The sequence below is a fragment of the Amblyraja radiata genome, chromosome 15 (assembly GCF_010909765.2).
Source record: "Amblyraja radiata isolate CabotCenter1 chromosome 15, sAmbRad1.1.pri, whole genome shotgun sequence".
In the NCBI taxonomy this organism is placed as follows: Eukaryota; Metazoa; Chordata; class Chondrichthyes; order Rajiformes; family Rajidae; genus Amblyraja; species Amblyraja radiata.
In genome coordinates, this window is record NC_045970.1 from 39,178,347 (window position 1) to 39,205,069 (window position 26,723).

At 49.5% G+C, this 26,723-nt stretch overlaps 1 protein-coding gene across 1 annotated transcript; it reads right to left on the reverse strand.

The window, feature by feature from the left end:
- Positions 1-683: 683 nt before the first annotated feature.
- Positions 684-26,509, reverse strand: sfrp5 (secreted frizzled related protein 5). The gene is made up of 4 exons (XM_033034147.1): positions 26,046-26,509; positions 25,229-25,881; positions 18,184-18,261; positions 684-1,397 (listed from the first exon to the last, which is right to left on the reverse strand). The coding sequence occupies exons 2-4, from the start codon at positions 25,755-25,757 to the stop codon at positions 1,072-1,074; spliced, it is 933 nt and encodes a 310-aa protein (XP_032890038.1). The 5' UTR covers positions 25,758-25,881; positions 26,046-26,509; the 3' UTR covers positions 684-1,071.
- Positions 26,510-26,723: the final 214 nt, after the last annotated feature.

The window sequence follows — 26,723 nt, forward strand, 5'->3', positions numbered from 1 at the left end:
CAGAGTCACATCTTTTCACATTAGTGGTTCTAGCACGTACAAACATTTAATCCACAGTAGATGACTAGGGCGATTATCCCCCCATTCCCAAATATTGCATAATCAACAATCCTGGTTAAAACTGTACGGCCCCACAAACAAAACAATTTAAAACCAGGTGAGGGTGTTCCGCCACTTTCTTCACCCAGTGGCCATGCTTTGCCACCAATTGATTTCACTCGCAATGAAACCGTGGGCTGTGTATCTTCAAGCAGGTTCTCCCCTTACCCGAGGAGACTGTGTCCCTGACAGTTGTCCCATGAGCGGAGCAAGTTTCCACCAAGTTTAAGCCTGTGGCAGACTTGTGGAGCCAACTGTTCTCTTGGAGTATGCGATCTGAATCACTTAATCCATGTTTGTTTTTCCAACATGCCACGCCAAAGGTTCTTCCTCTGCCAAGTTATCTAGGCCATATTATCTTTGGACAAGGAAGAGAGATATATATATATAGAGCGAGAGAGAGAGAGAGAGAGAGAGAGAGAGAGAGAGAGAGAGAGAGAGAGAGGGGGAGGGGGGGGGGGGGCTGAACAGAGAGAGGGGGGGGAGAGAGAGGAGAGTGAGAAAATGTGGCTTGTTATAAAAAAACTCTCTCATCTCTCTGTGACTTTCCTTCGGGTGCTCTGGTTTCCTCCCACATCCCAAAGACGGTAGGTTTGTAGGTTAATTGGCCCTCTGTAAATCGTTCCCTAGTGTGCAGGGAGTGGATGAGAAAGTGGGATGGCATAGAACCGGCGTGGACTCGATGGGCCGAAGGGCCCGTTTCCGTGCAGTGTTTTTCAATCGCTCCCTAAATGTCCTTATAAGTATCCATCCATCCATCACGCCCATTTAAAGCAGGATTTCACGTTCCATTCCATCAGGTTATCAGCGCTAGAGAGATTATAGAATAATTGCTATGTATGGACAAGGTCATTGGATAAGGCTGGCAGAAACCATGCGTGATTATTTTTATAACAGAGACGCCATAAAAGCAATTGTTGTGACTTTGCTTGCGTGTGTCTATCCTAAACGGAGCCCTTGGCCCAAGAGCAGTCATTGAAAGATGTGGTGGAATGTGGGGCACTGGTAGGTTTTCATCTGCTTCAAGGCATGCCGCAAATCCTTGTTCTTCTTGTCCCACCGGTGGATGACGGTGAGGAGAAACTGGTTGTCCCACTTACGGCCCATGATGAGGAAGCTGCTGCTAGGATTGTTCAGCTGGGTGCACGGGCAGCTCGCTCCGTTTTTAATGAATAGAACCAACTTCTTGAGATCCTTCTTCTTTAAAGGTCCCATCTTCAGCACCTTCTTCCTCCTCTGGGAGATGATTTTGCGATCGCCCTTCTCCCTCTTTATCTCCTTGATCTTCATCTTCAGCGCTGCAAAGACAAGGCGCACAATCATTAACCGTCCAACCCTTTCCTTGAAAGAAGTGGGAGGATGGGTCTCTCACGTAATATCTGTACAACATCAGCATCCGTGCATTAATGTCACCTGTACCGAGGCACGGTGGGGACATTCTGTTTTGCGATCCGGTTAAATCCTGCCATACATCAGTACAATCAAACCATACGCATGTACAATAGGTATTGCAAGTAGAAAAATACCATATAGTATATTACAGCGTTGTGGCATTACAGTTATAGAGGAAGTGCAGGTTAAAAAAAGTGCGCAATGCACAATAAGGTTGGTTGGAAGATCAACCATCAGGCTCTTGAATCAGACCACACAACTGTCACCACAACCCTGCCTCAGCAGCCATCTACAATGGGTTTTGGTTGCACTATGTTCTGTGGTTCTGCACTATTATGGCCTTGTCACTGATTGTTAATATCTAGTATTATCGACGATTGTGCATTTATTTGTGGGTTATTGCGTTCATTTACCTGTAAAGCTGCAGCAGGCAAAAGGATTTCATTGTTCATCCCCAACGCATGCGGCAAATTAACACTCTTGCTCTTGAAGATCAGGAACACACTCGAGCTTGTGGGAGGACCATTCACTAGTCTGATAACAGTAGGGAAGAAGCTGTTCCCGAATCTGGCGGTACGCGCTTTCAAGTTTTTCTATCTTCTGCCCGACGGGAGAGGGGAGACGAGGGAATGACCGGGGTGTGAGTGGTCCTTGATTATGTCGGTGTGCTTTCCCGAGGCAGTGTGAAGTGTAGATGGAGTCGATGGTGGGGAGTCTGGTCTGCGTGATGGACTGGGCTACATCCACAACTCTGCAATTTCCTGCGGTCTTGGGGCAGAGCTGTTGCCACACGCATCCTAATAGGGCGCTTTCGACAGTGTTTAAGAAGGAACTGCAGGTGCTGGAAAATCGAATGTACACAAAAATGCTGGGGAAACTCAGCGGGTGCAGCAGCATCTATGGAGCGAAGGAAATAGGCAACGTTTCGGGCCGAAACCCTTGGGAAACGTTGCCTATTTCCTTCACTCCATAGATGCTGCTGCACCCGCTGAGTTTCTCCAGCACTTTCTACAGTGATGTGTAGAAGTTGGTGAGAGTCGTTGGAGACATGCCGAACTTCCTTGGTCTTCTGAGTCGTGTGGGGAGGGAGGTTATGTATAGATAATAGGTCCTTGGCTGTGGGCTACGGGCTGGAATCTAATCGAGGGGACGTTGTCGAGGGGGAAGCCATGTAATACATACACAGACTGCGGACTGTGGGGGGTGGGTTGGAGGGGGGAGGGGGGGGGGAGTTGCCACGTATAGATCAAAATGTCCCTGGGAGTGCACCACAGGCTCGAATCAAATCTTACGGTGCAGACAGTTGCTACGTAGACCCAGCAAGGAATAAGCACTGAGGTTTTAGTACAGGATTAGGCTTGTATTCACTGGAGTTTAGAAGGATGAGGGGGAATCTTATAGAAACATATATATTTATAAAAGGACTGGACAAGCTAGATACAGGAAAAATGTTCCCAATGTTGGGTGAGTCCAGAACCAAGGGCCACAGACTTAGAATAAAGGGGAGGTCATTTAAGACTGAGGTGAGAAAAAACCTTTTCACCCAGAGAGTTGTGAATTTATGGAACTCCCTGTCACAGAGGGCAGTGGAGGCCAAGTCACTGGATGGATTTAAGAGAGAGTTAGGTAGAGCTCTAGGGGCTGGTGGAGTCAAAGGATATGGGGAGAAGGCAGGCACGGGTTATTGATAGGGATGATCAGCCATGATGACAATGAATGGCGGTGCTGGCTCGAAGGGCCGAATGGCCTCCTCCTGCACCTATTTTCTATGTTTCTATGATGCACAGCAGCTCACGGAGAACAGTGACAAAAGAGGGGGAAAGTGAGATGTTTCTCTTGAGTTCTGCGGCGGTTTGCATGGGTTTTGTTTAGTTTAATTCAGAGATACAGCGTGGAAGCAGGCCCTTTGGCCCAGTGAGTTTGTGCTGGCCAGCGATCGCTTTTACACTCGTTCTATCCTGCACACCGAGGGACAATTTACAGAAGCCATTTAACCTGCAAGCCTGCACGTCTTTAGAACGCGGGAGGAAACCGGAGCGCCCGGAGAAAACCCATCTAGTCACACGGAGAACGTGCAAACTCCGTACAGACAGCACCCGTAGTCAGGATTGAACCCGAGTCTCTGGCGCTGTGAGGCAGCGGCTCTACCCGCTGCGCTACTTGCGGCCACTTCACAGGCAGAGAAATGTGTAATATCATGAGGGGAGTAGATTGGCTGGACGCACAGAGACTTTTTCCCAGAGTAGGAGAATCAAGAACAAGAAGGCAGAATCCTTTGAAGACATGAAGGTAATCAGGGAGATACAGCAGATGTGGTTGATATGGCTTTGGAAAACGGCACCACAACAGAGGCAGGAATGAAGAGAAGGGCAGGAAGAGTTAAGGTGTGTGGGACCACACAGTTTAAACAAAGAAACCCAGGGAATGGCTTGAGAGGTCAAAAGAAGTTTAGTTTAGTTTCAAGATACAGAGTGGAAACAGGCCCTTCAGCGCACTGAGTCCCACCCACCAATGATCACCCCTTACACTCTCACCCCTACACACTAGAGACAATATACAATTTATAGAAGCCAATTAACCTACAAACCTGCAAGTCTTTGGGATGTGGGAGGAATCTGGAGCAATTTCACGTGGGGGATCGTCCAAACTCCGCACAGACAGCACTCAAGGTCAGGATCGAACGTGGGTCTATGGCGCTGTAAGGCAGCAACTCTACCGCTGCACCACTGTGCCACCCCAGGTTGTTTAACTGGTGTGTGTGTGTGTGTGTGTGTTGCTACCCTGGATCTGCTCTGAAACCATTGAAATAGTCTTCCTTGAAGAACTATTGTAGAATAGGCCACAGAATGCTTGAGGAACTCAGCGGGCCAAGCAGCATCTGTGGAGTGAATGGACAGACGGTGTTTTGGGTTGGGACCCTTTTCAGGTCCACCTATCAGTTTCCGGTGTAGACACAAAATGCTGGTGTATCTCAGCGGGACAGGCAGCATCTCTGGAGAGGAGGAATGGGTGACGTTTCGGGTCGAGACCTTTCTTCAGTTTCCGGATTTTGTTCTGGGATCACCTCTCATTCCTGGCGTTCCCTCCAACCCCCCTCACACCGTCAGTGAAGAAGGGCCCTGGTGTGTCTATCGTAGAATAGTTCCCCCATTACAGTATTTTTCGCATCGCCTTAGTGAATGAAAATGAAGAACTTGCATTCCTACAGCGGGCGGTTTCTAATGAGGTCAGAATGTCCCCAAGCAATGTGTGGTTGGTGTTGGGAACATGAGGAACAACTTGTGCGCAACAAAGGCTCTGGAACAGCGACACACAGATGGCCAGCTCATCAGCGTTTAGTGATGAGTACAGAATGAACAGCTTCCGTAGGGAGAAGCCCTTTGCTCCATGTACAGGTTCCTGTAGGACTCAAGGCAGACACAAAATGCTGCAGTAACACAGCGGGTCAGCTCGCAAACTCTGGAGATAAGGAATGGATGACGTCTCCCATTCCTTTCCTCCAAGGATGCTGCCTGACCCGCTGAATTACCCCAGCATTTTGTGTCTATCTTCGATGTAAACAAGCATCTGTAGTTCCTTCCTACGCACTCCGGTGTAGAGCTAGACTTGAAGGGTGTGAAGAAGAATCCCGACTCAAAACATTACCCATCTTGTTTCTCTCGAGATGCTGTCTGACCCGCTGAGTTACTGCACCACTTTGTGTCTATCCCCACCCGGCCTTCTTAAGGGTCTCGACCCGAAACGTCGCCTATTCCCTCTCTCCATAAATGCTGCCTCACTCATAGAAACATAGAAAACATAGAAAATAGGTGCAGGAGTAGGCCATTCGGCCCTTCGAGCCTGCACCGCCATTCGATATGATCATGGCTGATCATCCAACTCAGTATCCCATCCCTGCCTTCTCTCCATACCCTCTGATCCCTTTAGCCACAAGGGCCACATCTAACTCCCTCTTAAATATAGCCAATGAACTGGCCTCAACTACCTTCTGCGGCAGAGAATTCCAGAGATTCTCTGTGTGAAAAATGTTTTTCTCATCTCGGTCCTAAAAGACTTCCTTCCCTCTTAACCTTAAACTGTGACCCCTATTTCTGGACTTCCCCAATATCGGGAATAATCTTCCTGCATCTAGCCTGTCCAACCCCTTAAGAATTTTGTAAGTTTCTATAAGATCCCCCCTCAATCTTCTATATTCTAGCGAGTACAAGCCGAGTCTATCCAGTCTTTCTTCATATGAAAGTCCTACCATCCCAGGAATCAGTCTGGTGAACCTTTTCTATACTCCCACTATGGCAAGAATGTCTTTCCACAGATTAGGAGACCAAAACTGTACGCAACACTCGCTGAGTTTCTCCAGCATTTTTTGTCTAGCTTTGATTTTTCCAGCATCTGCAGTTCTTTCTTAAACGCCTATGATTCTAAGACTTTCTTTCTGGTTCCTTGCTGTTGCCTGAATGTTTGAAGCAAGGACTTGTGCAAACTAAGCTTTACCAACTGTGTAAGAGCTTGACTCCAGTTTTCCATCAGTAAGCCCAACATACCACGGATTAAATGCAGACAAATCCCCACCATCCTGAGCTTCCTTGGCAAGAATAACACAACGAGCCACAGTGACCCAACCACAACCAGCTCATAACGTGTGATCCACATTCCACAAACATCAGGGAGATTCCTGATCCGCACTTCCATGGAGACAGTCAGTCGGCTGCTGGGACACTAGCGTTACCCCACGCTGCTCTGTTGTTCCCAGTGAGATCAGCACCACAACCACAGGGCCACTGGAGACGTCAGACACGAGGAGCAAAGGCCGGTGGGAGGGTGAGGGAGGGCATACGTGACTGTTGCCAACCTCTACAGATGCACCATACTGTCCGGGTTGCATCACAACATGGATTGGGAACAGCTCTGCCCAAAAACCCAAGATGGGGCCGCACGGGGGGGGGGGGGGGGGGGGGGGGGGTGGCAGCGGTACAGTTGTGTCTCACAGCTCCAGAGACCTGGGTTCGATCCTGACTAAGGGGGTTTCCTGTACGGTGTTCATACATTCAACCTGTGACCACGTGGGTTTTCTCCGGGTGCTCTGCTTTCCTCCTGCACTCCGAAGATGTGTAGGTTTATAGGTACGGTAAATTGGCTTCTGTAAATTGTCCCTAGTGTGTGGGATAGTGCTAGTGTACGGGGTGATCGCTAGATGGGCTGAAGGGCCCGTTTCAGAGAGATGTACCCAGTCCATCACACAGACCAGACTTCCCACCGTTGACTCCATCTACACTTCATACTGCCTCAGAAAAGCAGCCAATGTAATCAAAGACATGTCCCACCTCGGTCATTCCTTCTTTTCCCTGCTCCCGTTCAGCAGAAGGTACAGAAGCTTGAAAGTGCGCACCACCAGACTCAGGAACAGCTTCTTCCCCTCTGTTATCATACTTCTGAACAGTCCTCCATCAGCTAGGGTACTGTCCGATTCACTTCTATCCCATTGCGGACATTGGACTTTGTCTCTGGAACTGATGCGCTACAATGCTGAGAACTATATTCTTCACTCTATATCTTCCCCTTTGCTCTACCTATTGTACTAGAGTTTGACTTGATTGTTTTTATGTACGGTATTATCTGATGTGATAGGATGGTAAACAAAACAAAGCTTTTCCCTGTACCTCGATACACAACAACATGAAACATAAACCAGATAACATTTCGGATCAGGACCCATCTTAGAACCTTCTTCATACCTTTATTTCCCCGTTGATATTGCTTCATCATCCTAGGCAGTGCCTTTGACGGCCTACATCCTGAACTCCAGGTATCCCTCCGAAACCTTTCTACCTCTCTCCAGCTCTCTCTCTCACTCTCCCCATCTTTCTCTCCCTCATCTATTGCATACGCTGCTCTAGATGTCAGCTGATCTACATCGGTGAGACCAAGCGGAGGTTGGGCGATCGTTTCGCCGAACACCTCCGCTCGGTCCGCAATAACCATCCTGACCTCCCGGTGGCTCAGCACTTCAACTCCCCCTCCCACTCCGTATCCGACCTCTCTGTCCTGGGTCTCCTCCACGGCCAGAGCGAGCAACACTGGAAATTGGAGGAACAGCACCTCATATTCCGCTTGGGGAGTCTGCATCCTGGGGCCATGAACATTGAATTCTCCCAATTTCGTTAGCCCTTGCTGTCTCCTCCCCTTCCTATCTCTCCCTGAGCCCTCAGGCTCCTCCTCCTTTCCCCTTTCTTCTCCCCGCCCCCCCCCCCCCCCCCCCCCCCCCACACCCCCCATCAGTCTGAAGAAGGGTTTCGGCCCGAAACGTTGCCTATTTCCTCCGCTCCATAGATGCTGCTGTACCCGCTAAGTTTCTCCAGCATTTTTATGTACCTTCGATTTTCCAGCATCTGCAGTTCCTTCTTAAACACATTTCTCTCTCTCTCTCTCTCTCTCACTCTCTCTCTCTCTCTCCCTTCTTTCCTCTGTCCTCTCTATATTTTATATTTGGCACTCTCTTTCTCCTTTCTCTAGCATTCTTTGTTTTTAACTCAACTGCTTTCTAACTTTTTGTCCTCTCTCTATCTCTTTCTCCTCTCTTTCTCTCTCTCTTTCTCTCCCTCCTCCTCTCTGCCCCACTCTCTCTCTTTCTCTCGATCTCCAGCTCACCCTCTCGTCCTCCCCTCCAATAAATCACCCTCTCTCTAGTGCAGCTTGCGGTCAGACGTCCCGATAGGTTCGATTGCCCACATTCATCTCTGCTACATTCGAGTTGCTTAATAAAGATGGGTTATTCTTTAATCACAAGCAGTGCACTTTCATTCAAGATCAAATACCAGTAAATGGACCTCTCTGGTGCCTTGATGCATTGTTTGGATAGAGCAGGGAGCCAACAATTCAGGACATCACTTCCAGCATCTGGAGATCTCACTCCTGGGGCCTTGCCTGCGGCGTGGTTAAGGCTGCTCATCACTTTGGTATTGCACATTGGGCATTTTCCAAATCCATCCCAGCTGATGCTCTTTCTGAGTGGGGGGTTTTCCTGCATTTTATTCCACTTTATTCTCAGTTTTATGTGGAAAACGGGCTTTTCATAAACTGCGGGTGATCAGAGCTGTAACTAAAACCACACCAGACTGGGTGAAAACACAGTCGTACGGCTGGGAAAGCGGGCCCTTCGGCCCAACTCATCCAGACTGACCAAGATGCCCCATCCATGCTAGTCCCACTTGCCATTCAGACTTCCTTTGTTTCCTCCTCTTCTCTCCTTCCCTTCCCCCCCTTGTTTGTAACGTCCACTGGGAGAGTGCTACCGTGGGCATGCAGAAGAGGTTCAACAGGCCTGAACTTAGGGTGGCACGGTGGTAGAGCTGCTTGCCTCACAGCGCCAGAGACCCGGGGTTAATCCTGACTAGATGTGCTGTCTGTACAGAGTATATACATTCTCCCTGTGACCACGTGGGTTTCCTCTGGGTGCTCCGGTTTCTCCCACATTCTAGCGACGAACAGGTTTGTTGGTTAATTGCCTTGCTTCTATTCTAAATTGTCCGTAGTGTGTTGGATAGCGCTAGTGTATGGGGTGATCGCTGATTGGCGCTGACTCGGTGGGCCGAAGAGCCTGTTTCCACGCTGTATCTCTAAAATCCAAAGTAAAGTCTTATTAACCTACAAACCTGTATGTATTTGGGATTTGGGGGGGAAAATGGTGCACTCAGAGGAAACCCATGCGGTCACAGGGAGAATGTGCAAACGTCACACACGACAGACCTGAGGCTGGGTCATTGGAGCTGTGAGACTAACTAGCTCTACTAGCTGTGCTACCCCTTGCCTTGTGTTACAAGATCAATAATCCAAAGACTCATATCTGCTGACATGTGTTTTAAATCCTACAAAGGCATTTTGGTAATTAAATTCAAGTTAAAAAATAAATGTCATAAATAGCTAACATTTGTGACATGAAACAACTGAACTGTTATTAAAAAACAATTTAGTTTACTAATATCAAATTTTGCCATCTTTGTCCAGACTGATCTTTTGTCCATTCAGATATTAATCTTAAAAAGACACAACGTGCTGGAGTAACTCAGCGGGCTAGGCGACATCTCTGGAGAACGTGGATAGGCAACGTTTCGGGTCGGGACCCTTCTTCAGACTGCAAGAAGTCGGCACAGTGGCCAGTGGTAGAGTTGCTGCCTCACAGTGCCAGAGGCCCAGGTTCGACCTTGACTACGGGGTGTTGTCTGTACAGAATTTGCACGTTCTCCCTGTGACAGTGTAGGTTTTCTTCGCATGCTCCAGTTTCCTCCCTCACTCCAAAGACGTGTGGGTTTGTAGGTTAATTGGCTTCTGTAAATTGTCCCTAGTGTGTAGGGTAGAACTAGTGCATTGGTAACCACTAGTCGGCGCGGATTTGGTGGGCTGAAGGGCCTGTTTCCATACTGTATAAACTATACTAAACTAAAATATTAATCTTAAAAAGCCACAAAGTGCTGGGGTAACTCAGTGGGGTCAGGCAGCATCTCTGTAGAACATGGATAGGTGACATTTCGGGTCAAGACCCTTCTTCGGACGTGCTAGAGGTCAGGATGGACCCCAGGTCTGTGGCGCTGTGAGGCCTGATCATTGCCACTGTTGGAATCGGGATAGTTGGCATGATTAGGATAGTTATGACAGCATGATAATAATAATAATGGATGGGATTTATATAGCGCCTTTCTAATACTCAAGGCGCTTTACATCGCATTATTCATTCACTCCTCAGTCACACTCGGTGGTGGTAAGCTACTTCTGTAGCCACAGCTGCCCTGGGGCAGACTGACGGAAGCGTGGCTGCCAATCTGCGCCTACGGCCCCTCCGACCACCACCAATCACTCACACACATTCACACACATTCACACACAGGCAAAGGTGGGTGAAGTGTCTTGCCCAAGGACACAACGACAGTATGCACTCCAAGCGGGATTCGAACCGGCTACCTTCCGGTTGCCAGCCGAACACTTAGCCCATTGTGCCATCTGTCGTCCCGAGCATGACATTCATTCCTTCCCAAACTTGGATTAATTTATTTGATTTTGGAGACAGAAGGACAGAGACACAAAGAACAGCGTGGAGTGCTGGATGATCTCAGCGGGTCAGGCAGCTGTGGAGGGAATGGACAGGCGATGTTTCGGGTCAGGACCCAATATGTCGTCTGTTCGTTCCCATTATATATTTTTTATAATTTATTATGTGTGTGTGTGTGTGTGTGTGTGTGTGTGTGTGTGTGTGTGTGTGTGTGTGTGTGTGTGTGTGTGTGTGTGTGTGTGTGTGTGTCCATTCCCTCCACAGATGCTGCCTGACCCGCTGAGTTCCTCCAGCACCTTGTCTTTTGATGGAACGTCAATGCAGGTGGAAGGGGACGGGCAGATTCTGAGCAATAGACGAAGGGCTGGAGGTGCTCAGTGGGTCTGAGGAATGAAATAGATAGATGACGTTTTGGATTGTGACTTCCAGATTCACGGACAGTTTCTTCCCAGCTGTTATTAGGCAACTGAGCCATCCCATCATCAACTAGAGAGCGCTCCTGACCTCCCATCTACCTCATTGGGGACCGTCAGACTATCTTTAATCAGACTTTACTGGACTTTATCTTGCACTGAACATTATTCCCGTTATCCTGTATCTGTGCACTGTGGACGGCTTGATTGTAATCATGCACAGACTTTCCAATGACTAGATAGCACGCACCAAAAAAAAAAGATTTTCACTGCACATGACAATAAACTAAACTAAACATAGAAACATAGAAAATAGGTGCAGGAGTAGGCCATTCGGCCCATCGAGCCTGCACCGCCATTCAATATGATCATGGCTGATCATCCAACTCAGTATCCTGTACTTGCCTTCTCTCCATACCCCCTGATCCCTTTAGCCACAAGGGCCACATCTAACTCCCTCTTAAATATAGCCAATGAACTGGCCTCAACTACCCTCTGTGGCAGATTATTCCAGAGATTCACCACTCTCTGTGTGAAAAATGTTTTTCTCATCTCGGTCCTAAAAGATTTCCCCCTTATCCTTAAACTGTGACCCCTTGTTCTGGACTTCCCCAACATCGGGAACAATCTTCCTGCATCTAGCCTGTCCAACCCCTTAAACTAGTGTGATCGACGGTTGGCGGGGGGTCAGCGGGCCGATGTGCCTGTTTCCACGCTGTATGTCTAAAATGACCCAAAACATCAGTCGATGATTGCTCCTCATTGAATCCCCGGGGAGATGGCAGCTGGCAATGACGTTGGTCTTGCTAACAGTATCTGTATGGCAAGCTTAAATCACAAGGGCTACATATGCAGTGGGGAAACAATGAGAGGCGTTATCAGCCCAGGCACTTCCCAGATGCTCCTACACTTGCTCAAAACTGTAATGTCCAGGTTTAGTCTTCAGTTTTAGCTGTAGAGGTAAAATGTGGTGTAAAAAAGACTCTTTGGCCCACCGAGTCTGCGTCGACACATGATCACCTGTTGACAGTAGTTCTACAGGACACGCTAGAAACAGTTTACAGAAGCCAATTTACCTACAAATCTTTAGACAGTGGGAGGAAACCGGAGCACAGGGAGAAAAACCCACACAGTCACAGGGGGAACATGCAGACTCCATACAGACAGCACCCAAGGCCAGGATGGAACCCGGGTGTCTGGCATTGCGAGGCAGCAGCTCCACCCGCTGCGTCACTGCGTCAGTCTTCTTTCAACTAAAAATTTAATTGTTCTATTTTGGGACATCTGACAATAAAACACTCTTCTCCCCTGTCCCACTCGGCACGAGGCACAGAAGTGTGAAAACGCACACCTCCAGATTCAGGGACAGTTGCTCCCCAGCTTTTATCAGACAACTGAACCACCAACAACTAGACAGTGGTCCTGAGCTACTATCTACCTCATAGAAGACCCGCAAACTATCTTTAATCAGAGTTTACTGGACTTTATCTTGCACTAAACGTTATTCCCTTTATCCTATATCTGTACACTGTGGACGGCTTGATTGTAATCATGAATGGTCTTTCCGCTGACTGGGTAGCTCGCAACATAAAAGCATTACACTGTACCTCAGTACACGTGACAATAAACTAAACAAAATGACCTCTGCTTCTTGCTCCAAGGATGCTGCCTGACCTGCTGAGTATTTCCAGAGATTTGTGTTTTTATTTCAGATTTTCAGCGTCTGCTGGTCCTTCACATGACAACAAACTAAACTAAACTAAACTGCTGACGCAGTTTAGCAAGACCAAAAGATGGAAAATGCGATCGTGTCGGTGTGAACGAGCGTGGTGGTGGTGAGCTGGCCTTATCCGTGGGATCTCAGTCTTGAAGTGGAGTATTTGATCGGATGTGGTCTGTGCCTGGCTTTGTCCACTTCCCCGACTTGGCTACATATGGAATCCTTTTGCAGTTGAGCCCACGTTATACGTCCATCAAATGAAACCGAACTTGCACATCTGATCGCCACATTTTCTGTCTATTGCTCCTCTTGCATGAGTCTCTCAGACTGTGCATCTCGGCAAATCTAGTTGTGAGCCACAACCCTCAATGTAAACTAAACTAAACTAAACACACTTAAAATCACCAAAAGATGTTGTGACACAATGATGCAGCGGTAGTTGCTGCCTCACAGCACCAGGGACCCAGGTTCGATCCTGACTGCGGGTGCTGTCTCTGCGTTGTTTACACATTCTCCCTGTGACCGCGTGGTAGCTTTTCCCCGGGTGCTCCGGATTTTCTCCCACATTCCAAAGACGCGCAGGTCTGTACGTTAATTGGCTTCTGTAACAATATCCCTAGTGTTCAGGATAGAACTAGTGTGTGGGTGATTATCGGTCGCTGCGGGCCGAAGGGCCTGTTTCCACACTGTAGCTCTAAACTAAACAAAATTAAGCTCGGAGACACTCAGAGACCAATGGCACCTCTCAAGCTCTGCAAGGGGGCCAAAACGTCGCCTATCCATGTCCTCCAGAGATACTGCCTGACCCGCTGAGTTACTCCGGCACTTTGTGGTTTACTTACGGCAGAATGGGAAATGGACTTACGCACAAGCAACTCTTTGGGGGTGGTCTCGTTATCCCTGTGTGCTGGCAGCGCTGGTCTTAATAACAACAGTGTTTACATTGGAGCAAAGAACAGACTGCTGGAGGAACTGCTGATTGTCATTAAGCTGGAACCAGTGCAGATAAGATTTACAAGGATATTGTCTGTACTGCAGGGCCTGAGCTACAGGGAGAGGTTGGGCAGGCTTGGAGTACAGGAGGCTGAGGGGTGATCTTATAGAGGTGTGAGAAATCAGGGGGAGAATACATAGGGTGAATGCACAGAGTTTTTTTGGACCCAGAGTAGAGGAAACACGAACTAGAGGACATAGGTTAAAGGAGAGAGGGACAAGGTTTAATAGCAACTTGAGGGGCAACTTTTTCCATCCAGAGGACGGTGGGCATATGGAACGAGCTGTGGGAGGAGGTAGTTGAGGCAGGTACAATAACATCATTTAAAAGACTCTTGGACAGGTACAGGGATAGGAAAGATTTAGCAGGATATGGGCCAAATGTAGGCTAATAGCTGCATTTTTGGGGGGGTATTTTATGTGGGGGGGAAGCGGGTAGGGTAAGAAGGAAACCATCCTTCAGTCGCTTCCTGGCGAGGATGCGGCTATTATCCAAGTCGCGTCCTCGTCCCCCCTCGCGGCCTACCAGCTGGATTGGCGAGGCCTTTCCTGCCAGGAGCAGACCAGAGCTTCAGCAGCGGCGGCGAGGCGCTGGAAACATCGCGGAGCGGGCGAGGCCTTCCTGGGATCGCCGCTTTGAGCTCCGGAGTGCTGGGCCGCTGCTCCAACATCGCGGAGCTGTGGGTGCGGAGCTCCCAACGCGGGTGGCGCTGACTTTAACATCGCGGAGTCCCGGGACCCTTTGCCGGGGTTCGCCAGCGCGAATCTCCGCCCAGCGCAGCCTGTGGACATCGGGAGCCGCGGACTCCGGTGGAAGATGGCCGTCGAGAGGTTCCCGGCGAGAGGGCCTGAACATCGGGCCGCCCGGAGTGGAGACTACTGGGTGCTCGGGAGGCCCCGACCACGGGTGAACATTGGGGATCATCGGCGAGGAGGTTGACTGGACTTTGGTTCCTTCCTTCACAGTGGGGAACTTTGGTGCTGCTGTGGGGATGTTTGTGTTGTGGACTACTGTGTTCTGTGTTTGTGTTTTTTTATTTTATTTTTTTGTATGACTGTAAGGGAAAAATAATTTTGTTGTCTCTTCATTAAAGACAATGACAATAATTTAAATCAAATCAAGCTTGGATGGGGAATTGTTATCGGCATGGACGACTTGGGCCAAAGGGCCTATTTCCGTGCTCTGACTAATGCCCCTGTCCCACTTAGGAAACCTGAACGGAAACCTCTGGAGACTTTGCGCCCCACCCAAGGTTTCCGTGCGGTTCCCGGAGGTTTTTGTCAGTCTCCCTACCTGCTTCCGCTACCTGCAACCTCCGGCAACCACCTGCAACCTCCGGGAACCGCACGAAAACCTTGGGTGGGGTGCAAAGTCTCCAGAGGTTTCCGTTCAGGTTTCCTAAGTGGGACAGGGGCATTACTCAGCGAGTCAAGCAGCAACTGTGGAGGCAGAGAGAGGGTGGATGTTTTGTGTCGAGACCCTGCATCCAGGACTGAGAGTGTACACACTCGATTTGAAACGTTCACGATTGAATCCCTCCACAGACGCTGCCCGACCCGCTGAGTTCCTCCAGTACTTTGATTTTTTTTGTTCCGAATTACAACTTCTGCCTGGTCCTAACTCCAGGATGCGATTCAGCTGGAGAGAGTGATACTGGAGAGGTGATTCATCAGGATCTTGCTTGGATTGATGGCCTTTAGTAGTGGGAAGAGATTAGAGAGGCCGGGCTTTAGACTTTAGAGATATAACGCGGAAACAGGCCCTTCGGCCCGCCGAGTCTCTGCTGACCACCGATCACCCCATACACCAGCAATATTCTACACACCAATTGTTTTACCGAAGCCAATTAACCTACAAACCTGTACATCTTTGGTGTGTGGGAGGAAACAGGAGCACCTGGAGAAAACCCACACGGTAACAGGGAGAACCTACAAACTCCGTACAGACAGCACCCGTGGCCAGAATTGAACTTGTGTCTCTGGCGCTGTGAGGCAGCAATTCCATGACTGCGTCATTATGCCGCACCGGGCTTGTTTCTCCCTGGTGTGAAGATGGCTGAGAGGTGATCTGATGGAGGAATATCAATTACAGGAGGCACAGATAGCGAAAGTAGTACAAGTTCCTACCTGTAGGGCTATCAAAAACAAGAGTCATAGAGTCATAGTCAGTGTGGAAACAGGTCCTTCGGCCCAACTTACCCACACCGGCCAACATGTCCCAGCTACACTAGTCCCACCTGCCTGCGCTTGGCCAATATTACTCCAAACTGGTCCTATCCATGTACCTATCTAACTGTTTCTTAAATGTTGCGATAGTCCCAGCCTCAACTACCTCATCTGGCAGCTTGTTCCATACACCCACTACCCTTTGTGTGAAAAGGTTACCCCTCAGATTCCTAATAAATCTTTTCCCCTTCACCTTGAATCTATGGTCCTCAATTCCCCTACTCTGTGCATCTGAGGACGTGGGTTTAAGGTGAAAGGAAGGAGATTTAAAAGGGAAGGTACACAAAAATGCTGGAGAAACTCAGCGGGTGCAGTAGCATCTATGGAGCGAAGGAAATAGGCAACGTTTCGGGCCGAAACCCTTCTTCAGATTCAAAGGGACCTGAGTTTTTTTATAGGGAGAGTGGTTGATATTTGGAAAGCGCTGTCAGAGGAGGTGGTGGAATCGAGATACAATCACCAGCTCATCGGCACACGGTGGCACAGCAGGTAGAGCCGCTGCCTCACGGGTTCGATCCTGACCACGGGCGTTGTCTGTACGGAGTTTGTACGTTCTCTCTGTGACCGCGTGGGTTTTCTTGGGGTGCTCCAGTTTCCTCTCACATCCCAAAGGCGTGCAGGTTTGTAGGTTAATTGGCTTCTGTAAATTGTACTGACTGTGTAGAATATAATTAGGTGATCACTAGTCGGCCAGTCCAGACTAGATGGGCTGAAGAGCCTGTTTCCATGCAGACAGGAGTGGGAGGTTATGGGGAGAAGGCAGGAGAATTGGGTTAGGAGGGAGACATAGATCAGCCATGATTAAATGTCGGAGTAGACTTGATGGGCCGAATGGCCTAATTCTACTCCTATTCCCTATTACTTTATTTATCACTAAGACTAAACTAAAAAGAAACTAGTTAAGAGGCATTTAGACATGATTTCAATAAGCAAGGCACAGAAGCATTGTCTTAATGCGTGCTAATGGGATTGGTGTGGATGGGCATAAAGGTTGGCATGGACGTACTGGGCCAAAGGGCCTGTTCCTGTACTGTCCCGCTCTGTATGTTGGGGTTAATGTTGGTGGATAATTAATGGGTCCCACACACAACACCCCCTCATCACTATTTATGGTGTTGGCTGCAGCTCGTGATTGCACTTGGCACTCGGGCACCCTTGCATTGATAAAGTGCTGTACAAATGTTGCTTAAATTAATCTTTAATTCGGTAATCTTTAATTCCGGGCACCGGCACACTCGATAAGATAAACACAATAAAATGTGCTACGAATGCTTCCTTGAATTGACAGGTTTTTGATGAGTAAGGGTGTCAAGGGTTATGGGGCGAAGGCAGGAGCATGGGGTTGAGAGGGAAAGATAAATCAGCCATGATTGAATGGCGGAGTAGGGCCGAATGACCTAATTCCGCTCCAATGACTTATGAACCGCCTCTTGCAAATGATTACATTGCCGTGCTACCCTTTGATCTTTGGTGTGACAGTCTGGGCATGGATGTGTTGGGCCGAATGGCCTGTTTCCGTGCTGCATGACTTCAGAATTAAGGGACAGAAGTTTAGGGGTAACATGAGGGGGAACTTCTTTACTCAGAGAGTGGTAGCGGTGTGGAATGAGCTTCCAGTGGAAGTGGTGGAGGCAGGTTCGTTGGTATCATTTAAAAATAAATTGGATAGGCATATGGATGAGAAGGGAATGGAGGGTTATGGTATGAGTGCAGGCAGGTGGGACTAAGGGGAAAAAGTTGTTTGGCACGGACTTGTAGGGCCGAGATGGCCTGTTTCTGTGCTGTAATTGTTATATGGTTATATGGTTATATCACCAGCTTAGTGGTTCAAGCAGCATTCATGGAGGCAAACGTAGGGTGGATGTTTTGTGTCGAGACCCTGTATACCAAGACTCCAGCACTTTGTGTCTTTTTTTGTAAATCAGCATTTGCGGTTCCTGGTGTCTACAAGAAACGTGCCTTGACCTTTAAGTGCCAACATGGAGGATAGCTGAGCAGATTAGGTCAGCACAGTGGCAGCGGTAGAGTTGCTGTCTTACACCAGAAACCCAGGTTCGATCCTGACTACGGGTGCTGTCTGTACGGAGTTTGTATGTTCTCCCTTTGACCCCTGGGTGCTCCAGTTTCTTCCCACACTCCAAAGACGTACAGGTTTGTACATTAACTGGCTTTCGTGAATTGTGCTGAGTGTGGAAGATTGAACTAGTATCAGGGTGATCGATGGTCGGCGTGGACTCGGTGGGCTGAAAGGCCTGTTTCCATGCTTTAACTCTAAACTAAACCATAGAGTAGAGACTCACCAAACTCGCTAGCGCAGTAGTGCTCAAGAATAACGTCCGCCTTCATCTCGTTGTCACAAGGTGGACAGATCTTCGAGACTGCAGGGAAGGGAGTGGGGGACAAGAGGAGAAACATAACGCCATTTAGAGTTTGTACTGTTGACAGAGAAGTAAGAACAGGAGTCAACCATTAAGCCCATTCTGAGGTTCATGAACATAACATCATGTCATAGATTCACAGAGCTGTACAGCACAGAAACAGGCCCTTCAGCCCACCTTGACAAGAATAGAGTAAAGAGTGTTTCATTATCATATGTCCCAATGAGATTCTTACTTGGTGCAGCACAACAGAACATGTACCCATATATTCCCGGCAATGAAGACGCACCTGCGTCGAAGACACACCCCCGATTTGAGTTGCTACATTTTGCAAAAAGGATGGCGGGACAGGATCAAGGGTTTGGTTTAGTCCAGGGGTCGTCAACATCGCCTGTGTGCCCCGGGACTGGCTGTAGCGCCCAGGTCACCTGCGAGTGCTGGGCCCAGCTGCAGTTCCCTGGTCGCCTGCCCCGGGACTAGTAGAGAGAGAGCGAGCCCGGGTAGGAGTAGCCAGCCTTCCATCCAGCAGCTACCCGCTAAATACCACCTCCACCTTTGCGCCTGTGCCAAAGGACACCGTGGCCGGCAGAAGGCGCTGAGGTGACGGTCGGTTCCACTGTCCGGTCCCGGCGGATGCTCGCAGCCACCCGAGCTACTTCCCTCCCCGGCCACAATTTGAATGTTCAAATGTATCAACAGAATGCATCACAGCATGGTTTGAGAACAGCTCCACCCAACACCCTTAAGAAATTGCGGAGAGTTGTGGACGTAACCCAGACCATCACGCAAACCAACCTCCCTTTCCATTGACTACATCTACACCTCACGCTGCCTCGGCAAGGCCACCAGCAGAATCAAGGACCAGTCTCACCCTGGTCACTCCCTCTTCCCCCCCTCTCCCATCAGACAGGAGGTACAGAAGTGTGAAAACGCACACCTCCAGATTCAGGAGTTTCTTCCCAGCTGTTATCAGGCAACTGAACCGTCCCATCACCAACTAGAGAGTGGTCCTGAGCTCCCATCTACCTCATTGGAGACCCTCGGACTATCTTTAATCGGAATTTACTGGACTTTATGTTGCACTAAACGTTATTCCCTTCATACGTACGATTTGGACGGCTTGATGATGTATAGTCTTCCCATTGACTGGATGGGATGCAATACCTCAATACACGTGACAATAATAAACTAAACTAAACTAAACATCATAGGCAAGTGTGCCAGACGCTTTCTTCATCACAATGTCTACCTGAATCACCACATTTAGGGAACCATGCACCTGTACTCCTCCATCTCTCTGTTCTGTGACACTCTCCAAGGCTCTCGCTTGTATTTACTCTCCAGGTTCCTCAGAATTTTATTTATATCTCAATTAATTGCAGTGAGTTGTGGATGTAGGCCAGCCTATCAAACAGACCAGACTCCCCACCATTGACACCATCGACACTTCACCCTGCCTCAGAACAACAGCCAACATAATCAAAGACTTGTTCCACCTCGGTCATTCCTTCCTCTACCCGCTCCCGTCCAGCAGAAGGTACAGAAACTTGAACGAGCGCGCCACCAGACTCGGGAACAGCTTCTTCCCCTCTGTTATCAGGCTTCTGAACGGTCCTTCCACAAGCTAGGGTACTGTCCGATTCACCTCTACCCCATTGCGGACATTGGATGCACTACAATACTGAGAACTATATTCTGCACTCTGTATCTCCCCCTTTGCTTTATCTATTGTACTTGAGTTTGACTTGATTGTATGTATGTATAGTATTATCCGATATGATTAGCTAGTATGCAAAACTAAGCTTCGTACTCTTCACCTAAACTTCATTCTACAATGGATCTTCTTTATACCCCTAGAACCACAGCCTATCCAGGACCAAGTTAGGTGAATAAGGTTAACATAGAACAGCACAGAAACAGGCCCTTCAGCCCACAATGTCTGTGTCGAACATAATGTCAAGGGACATTAGCGCAGACACAGGCCCTTCGGCCCAACTTGTCCATACCGACCAACTTGTCCCACCTGCCTGTGTTTGGCTCATATCCCTCTAAACTTGTCCTATCCATGTACCTGTGGAAAGAGGCCCTTCGGCCAACCGAGTCCACACCGGCCATTGATCCCCCATTCTCACTAGTTCTATGTCATCCCAGTTCCTCATCCACTCCCTACACACTAAGAGGCAGTTTACAGAGGGCCAATTAGCCTAAAAGAACCACACGTCTTTGGGATGTGGGAGGAAACCGGAGCACCCAGCGAAAACCCACGTGGTCACAGGGAGAAGGCATAATATCCACCCACAGACAGCACCCGAGGTCAGGATGAAACCCGGGGGTCCGGTGCCGTGAGGCATCAGCTCTACCTGCTGCGCTGCCGTGCCGCCCTCATTGTGGGAACATTCTCTCAGTGCTCCGTCAGCCCATGTTCTACAGCCTGATTTCCTTCCAACCTCTCTGCGGGGTCTCAGGAACCCCTTGGTCATGACAGGGCAGACGGGGTAGACTTTTGGTCTAAGACGCAATCGAATTTTCATAAATGAATGCCTGAACCACTCAGTCATAAATCCCTGGAAAGATTATATCAGGGGACTTAATTAAATTGAGCTTAGTGCAAATATTAAGACACTGTTATCTTAAATCTAGCAAAATAACACAACGCCAAGGCAAGAATATTACTCTGTCCTTAGATGTCGTTTGGTTGAAATGTACAACCAGTGTAAAAGGGATGTCAGAGCTCGGCACTTGTTCCTCCATTTTAACAATCCACCTGAAATCCTCTTCACTGCCTCCTCATCCGAGGAGGCTCTCAATGAGAGTTCTACGACAGACACAAAATGCTGGAGTAACTCAGCGGTACAGGCAGCATCTCTGGAGAAACGGGGCAGGTGGCGTTTCAGGTCAGAACCCTTCTTCAGGGGGTCAGGGGGGACGGGGAACTGGAGGTAGGAAGTACCTCTCTCGTCGTTCTGCCCCAGTTTTCTCTGCTTATCTTCTGCTTTTTGTCAACGTTTTCCAACAGGTCTTTGATCCTAACAATGAACTGCAGGCCCCAGGGAATGTTGTAGAGCAGAGGAATCGAGGAGTACAAGTCACCCGCCCTTTTGTTCCAGAGACTTTGTGGGTCTGAAGAAAGGTCCCGACCCGAAACGTCATCCATCCTTTTTCTCAAGGGATGCTGCCTGACCCGCTAAGTTACTCCAGCACTTTGCGTCTATCTTAGGAGTACAAGTAGTTTGACACAGCAAACTGCAGATGCTATTTCTTCGAGTACATGGTTCGCTGAAAGCGACGTCACAGGTAGGTAGGGTGATGAAGAAGACTTTTGTATTACTGGCCATCAGTCAGGGGTGTTGAGTATAGATGTTGGGACATTATGTTACAGTTGTACAGATATAAGTGCGGCCACGCTTCTCAGTTTTGATCACCCTGCTTTGGGAAAGATGCCAGTCAGCTGGAAAGAGTGCAGAGAAGATTCACGAGGATGTTGCAAGAACTCGAGGGCCTGAGCTACAGGGAAAGGTTAGGCAGGCTAGGACTCTATTCCTTGGAGTGAAGGAGGCTGAGGGGCGATCTTATAGTGGTGCATAAAATCATGAGGAGAATAGATAGGGTGAATGCACAGAGCCTTTTACCAAGGGTAGTAGAATCAGAGGACATGGGTTTCAGGTGAGAGCAGAAGGATTTTATTTAAATCTGAGAGGGAACTTTTTAAACACAGAGAGGAATGAGTAAATGGAATGAGCTGCCCGAGGAAGTGGTTAAGGCAGCAGGTACAATAGCAACATTTGAAAAACATTTGGACAGAGTAAGCTTTAGACAGATATGGACAGGAAAGATTTAGAGGGTTATGGGCCAAACGTGGGAAAATGGGACTAGCTTAGATAATTAGTCATACATTGTGGAAACCAGACCTTCAGTGAACTTGCCCACACCAACCAACATGCCCTATCTACACTTGTCCCACCTGTCGGCATTTGGCCTACATCCCTCTAAACCGGTCCTATCCATGTACCTGCCTAAATATTTCTTAAACGTTGGGATAGTACCAGCCTCAAAAATTTCGGGTCAGGACCCTTCTTCAGACTGACCTGACTTTAGAGATACAGACCCTTCGGCCCACGGAGTCCGTGCCGACCAGCGATCACCCCGTACAGTAGCACTATCCTACACACTAGGAACAATTTACAACTTTACAGAAGCCAATTAACCTACAAACCTGTACGTCTTTGGTGTGTGGGAGGAATCCGGAGCATCCGGAGAATACCCACACGGTCACGGGGAGAACGTACGAATTCCATACAGTCAGCACCCGTGGTCAGGATCGAACCTGGGTCTCCGGCGCTGTGAGGCAGCAGCTCTATGACTGCGCCACCGTGCCGCCCCTGATTCCGAAGAATTTGAGGGATCTTCAGCAAGGTGGAGGGGTAGTAGTTGGGCAAGCGACTGGGAACCTCTGACGCTTTCCTCAAAGCACTGAAACTCACACAAGTGGAGCAAACTCTCTCGCTGAAGGTGCCCGTTATACCAGAGGATTTACAGGAGTGACTGGGCACTGAATGGACGGGAGCTGCAGCAAGCAGACCTTTCAATTCCTGGCAACTTATTCGTAGCCAACATAAAGAAAGGAATGAGAGACCAAAGTGAAACAAATCATGCTTAAAACGAGGTCTACGAGGTCTCAGTAACTGGTGCATTACTCCAACTGGACTCGTAAAACAGCATCTCCCTCAGACCCGTTCTCCTTCATTATATCTAACCTTCCCTTCTCTCTTCTGATAACTCACTCTTTCACACTCTGCCTGTCTCTGCTGCTTTGTCTGTCTGCCTCTGTCTCACTTGTTTTCTATTTCTTCCTCTCTGTCTCTCACTCTCACTTTCTATCTGTTTCTGTCTCTCCTCTGTCTCTGTTACTCCGTGTATCTCTCTCTCTTCTTGTCTCTCTTTCTGCCCCACCCTTTGTCTCTCTCTTTCTGCCTCTCCCTTTGTCTCTCTGTTTCTCTCTGTCTCTCTTTCTTTTGCTCTCTCTCTCTGTCTCTCTCTCTCACTCTCTATCTATCTGTCTCTCTCTCCGCCTCTCCCTCTGTCTGTCTCTCCCTCTCCCTTCCCATCTCCCACTCACTCCCCCAATCTCCAATCTCCTCTCATCCTCCCCGTCTCACCCACTCTCTCGCACTCCCCCTACATTTCTCCCACCGTCCCGATCTCTCCCTCCCCCTCTCCCACCTTCACCTCCCAACCTCTGCCTCCCATTCTCTACCTCTCCCTCCCTCCCAATCCATCCCTCCCTCTCTCGCCTCCTCCTTCCCTCTGTGTTGTTTCCTCTCTGTTCGTCTCCGAACGACCATCCCAGTTTCCAAACAATTCCACCAGGAATCAACAATTTCAAGTTCCTGGGCGGACGTATCTTTGACCATAAAGAAAGCCTCTACTAGCTCACAACACCGAGGAGATTTGGTGTGTCGACAAATTATCGAACCTCTACAGGTGTGTACGGCAGAGAGCCCACAGACTGCTTGGATCGATAACCCAAATACCCAGGAACAAAGGAGACTACAGAGAGTGGTGGACACTGCCCGGTCCATCACGGGTAATGACCTCACCACCATCCAAGGGATCTACAGGAGGCGCTGCCTCAAAATGCTGCCAGCATCATCAAAGACCCACACCACCCTGTCCACGCTCTCATCTCACTGCTTCCATCGAGAAGAGGGTACAGGAGCCTGAAAACCGTGACCTCCAGGTTCAGGAGCAGCTTCTTACAGACAACCATCAGGCTTTTGAACTACAAACACCATATTACTACAAACTATGCATTGTCTATTGTTTTTTAAAACTAATTGAACTTTCTTTTGTCTATTGTGTTACCTGAATATTGTGTTTACGGTAAAGAAAGGTCTCAACCTGAAACATCACCTATCCATGTTCACCTGCAATGCTGCCTGACACCACTATGTTGTCTTTCTTTGTAAACCAGCACCTGCAGTTCATTTCCACTTTATTTACAGACCTGTTATGCTGCTGCGAGTAAGAATTTCATTGTAAACAAAAAGACACAAAGTGCTGGAGTAACTCAGCAGGTTGGGCAGTATCACTGGAGAACATGGATAGGTGATGTTTCAGGTTGGGTCACTTCAGATTCTGCAGAACCAGTCTGAAGAAGGGTCTTGACCCAAAATGTCATGTATCCATCTTCTCCAGATGCTGATGCTGCCTGACCCGCAGAGTTACTCCAGCACTTTGTGTCTTTTTTGTTGTTGTTGTAAACCAGCATCTGCAATTTCGCGTTTCTGCCCGTTTTAATTACTTGCTTCAACGCTGTAAGAATGTCACCGTTCAGTTTTGGGCACATGTGACAATTAAACACACGGTAGAAACAAAGAACTGCAGATGCTGTTTAATACATAAAAGGACAGATGTGAAGATGTGTCTCGACCCTGATACGTTACCAAGCCATGTTCTCCAGAGATGCTGTCTGATCCACTGAGTTACCCCAGCACACTGTGTCCTTTTAGACTACAGCATGGAAACAGGCCATTCGGCCCAACTTACTCACATCGGCCAACATCTCCCATCTACACTGGTCCCACCTGCCTGCGTTTGGCCCATATATACCCCTCTTCCCCTCTATCCATGTACCTGTCTCAATGTTTCTTATACATCGGCATAGTACGTGCCTCAACTACCTCCTCCTGTAGCTCGTTCCATAAACCCACCACCCTTTGTGCAACTTCACCGGTCAAAAGTAACCCCATTCTATTATCCCCCCCCTCCCCCTCCCCTCTTCATCTTAAGCATATTCCTCTGGCTCTCAAGACAGATAGGTTTGGCAATCAAACGCTCTGGACTACTTGAATCTTTGACACCGCTCCTCTCCCCTCTCCCCTCCTACCCTCCTCTCCCCCTCCCCCCCCCCCCCCCCCCCCCCCCCCCTCCTCCCCTCCCTTCAACCCCCTCCCTCCCCTCCCCATACCTGGAGGCTGAGTGACGGGGCTCCCGGGAGACTGCAGCGAGACACAGAGGTCGTTGTCGAGGGGAAAGCGATCGCATCTCAGCATGTCCGGCCAGGGGAAGCCGAAGGAGCCCATGACGGGCGAGCAGCCGTCCCTCACGGCCTGGCAGAGGGAACGACACGGGTAGATGGGGCGGTCCAGGCAGATGGGGGCGAAGAGGGAGCAGAGGAAGATCTGCGTGTCGGGGTGGCACTGTTTGGCCAGGAGAGGCACCCAGCTGCTGGCTTGCTGCTTGATCTCGGGCAGGGAGTCGTGCTCCAGGAGGTTGGGCACCCGCATCTTGCGGTAGCCGATGTTGTGACACAGCCTGAGGTCGGGCGGGATGTCCACACACTGCGGCTGTTTAGTGTAGAAGCGGCCGGCCTGCAGGTGGTCCGACTGCCAGCTGTAATACTCGTACTCCTCGGCCCGTCCCGGGCACAGCAGCAGCAGCAACAGCAGCAGCGGCAGCAGCAGCAGCGACCAAGCCGGCGCCGGCAAACGCCGCATCTCGCCCTGGATCTGCGCTCCGGGCGCCGGCCTCACGGACACTGACTCTCCCCGCCCGGCGCTGGCCAGAGGTCAGAGACACTGAGACACACGGGAGGGTGAGAGTGAATGAGAGCGAGAGAGACTGAGGGAGGGAGGGGTGAGAGGGGAGAGAGGAAGAGTGTGTGTGAGAGAGTTAGAGATCAGAGGGAGAGAGAAAGAAGTTACAGCGAAAGAAGAGAGTTACAGAGAGAGGGAAAGACACACATGGGAGGGAGTGGGAGAAGAGGTAGAAAGATAGAGAGGGACAGGAGAGAGAGGGAGAGAGAGAGGGGAGGGAGAGAGAGAGAGAGTGTTCACTCACACACGGGAGTGAGTGGGATAGAGAGAGGGGTTGGAGAGAGAGTTCACACACGGGAGGGAGTGGGAGAGAAAGATAGAGAGAGGGAGAGAGAGAGTGTTCACACACACACACACACACAGGGGGGAGTGGGAGAGGGAGTGGGAGAGGAGAGAGTGATAGGGAGAGTGAGCGTGTGTGCTGTTGTACTTCGCTCACACACAACACCCTCTCACACTCGGGCAGGCGGGTGTGGTGAGCTGCGTGGATGGATGGCACAGTATTTAGCTGCTCCCTCCCCGCCGCCACAGACCAGCCCCCGGGGCTTCCCCACAAAGCCGCCAGCGTCTCACAGACGCCAATCACCCTCTCCAACTTGTGTCAGTCAGCGCTGCCCCGGACACGGCGCCGAGCCTGCCAAAGGCAGCTCCCCACTGCCTCCCCCCCCCCCCCTCCCTCTCTCCCTCTCCCTCTCCCCTCCCCTCTCTGACTACCTCTCCCTTTCTCACTCTCTGTCCCTCTCACTCTCTGTGTCTCTCACCCCATCTACCTCTCTCGCTCTCAGCCCCTCTTTACCTCATTTCTCTTCACTCGCTGGCTCTCACTTTCTCTGTCTCTCTCACTCTCTCCCACTCCACCTCTCTCTC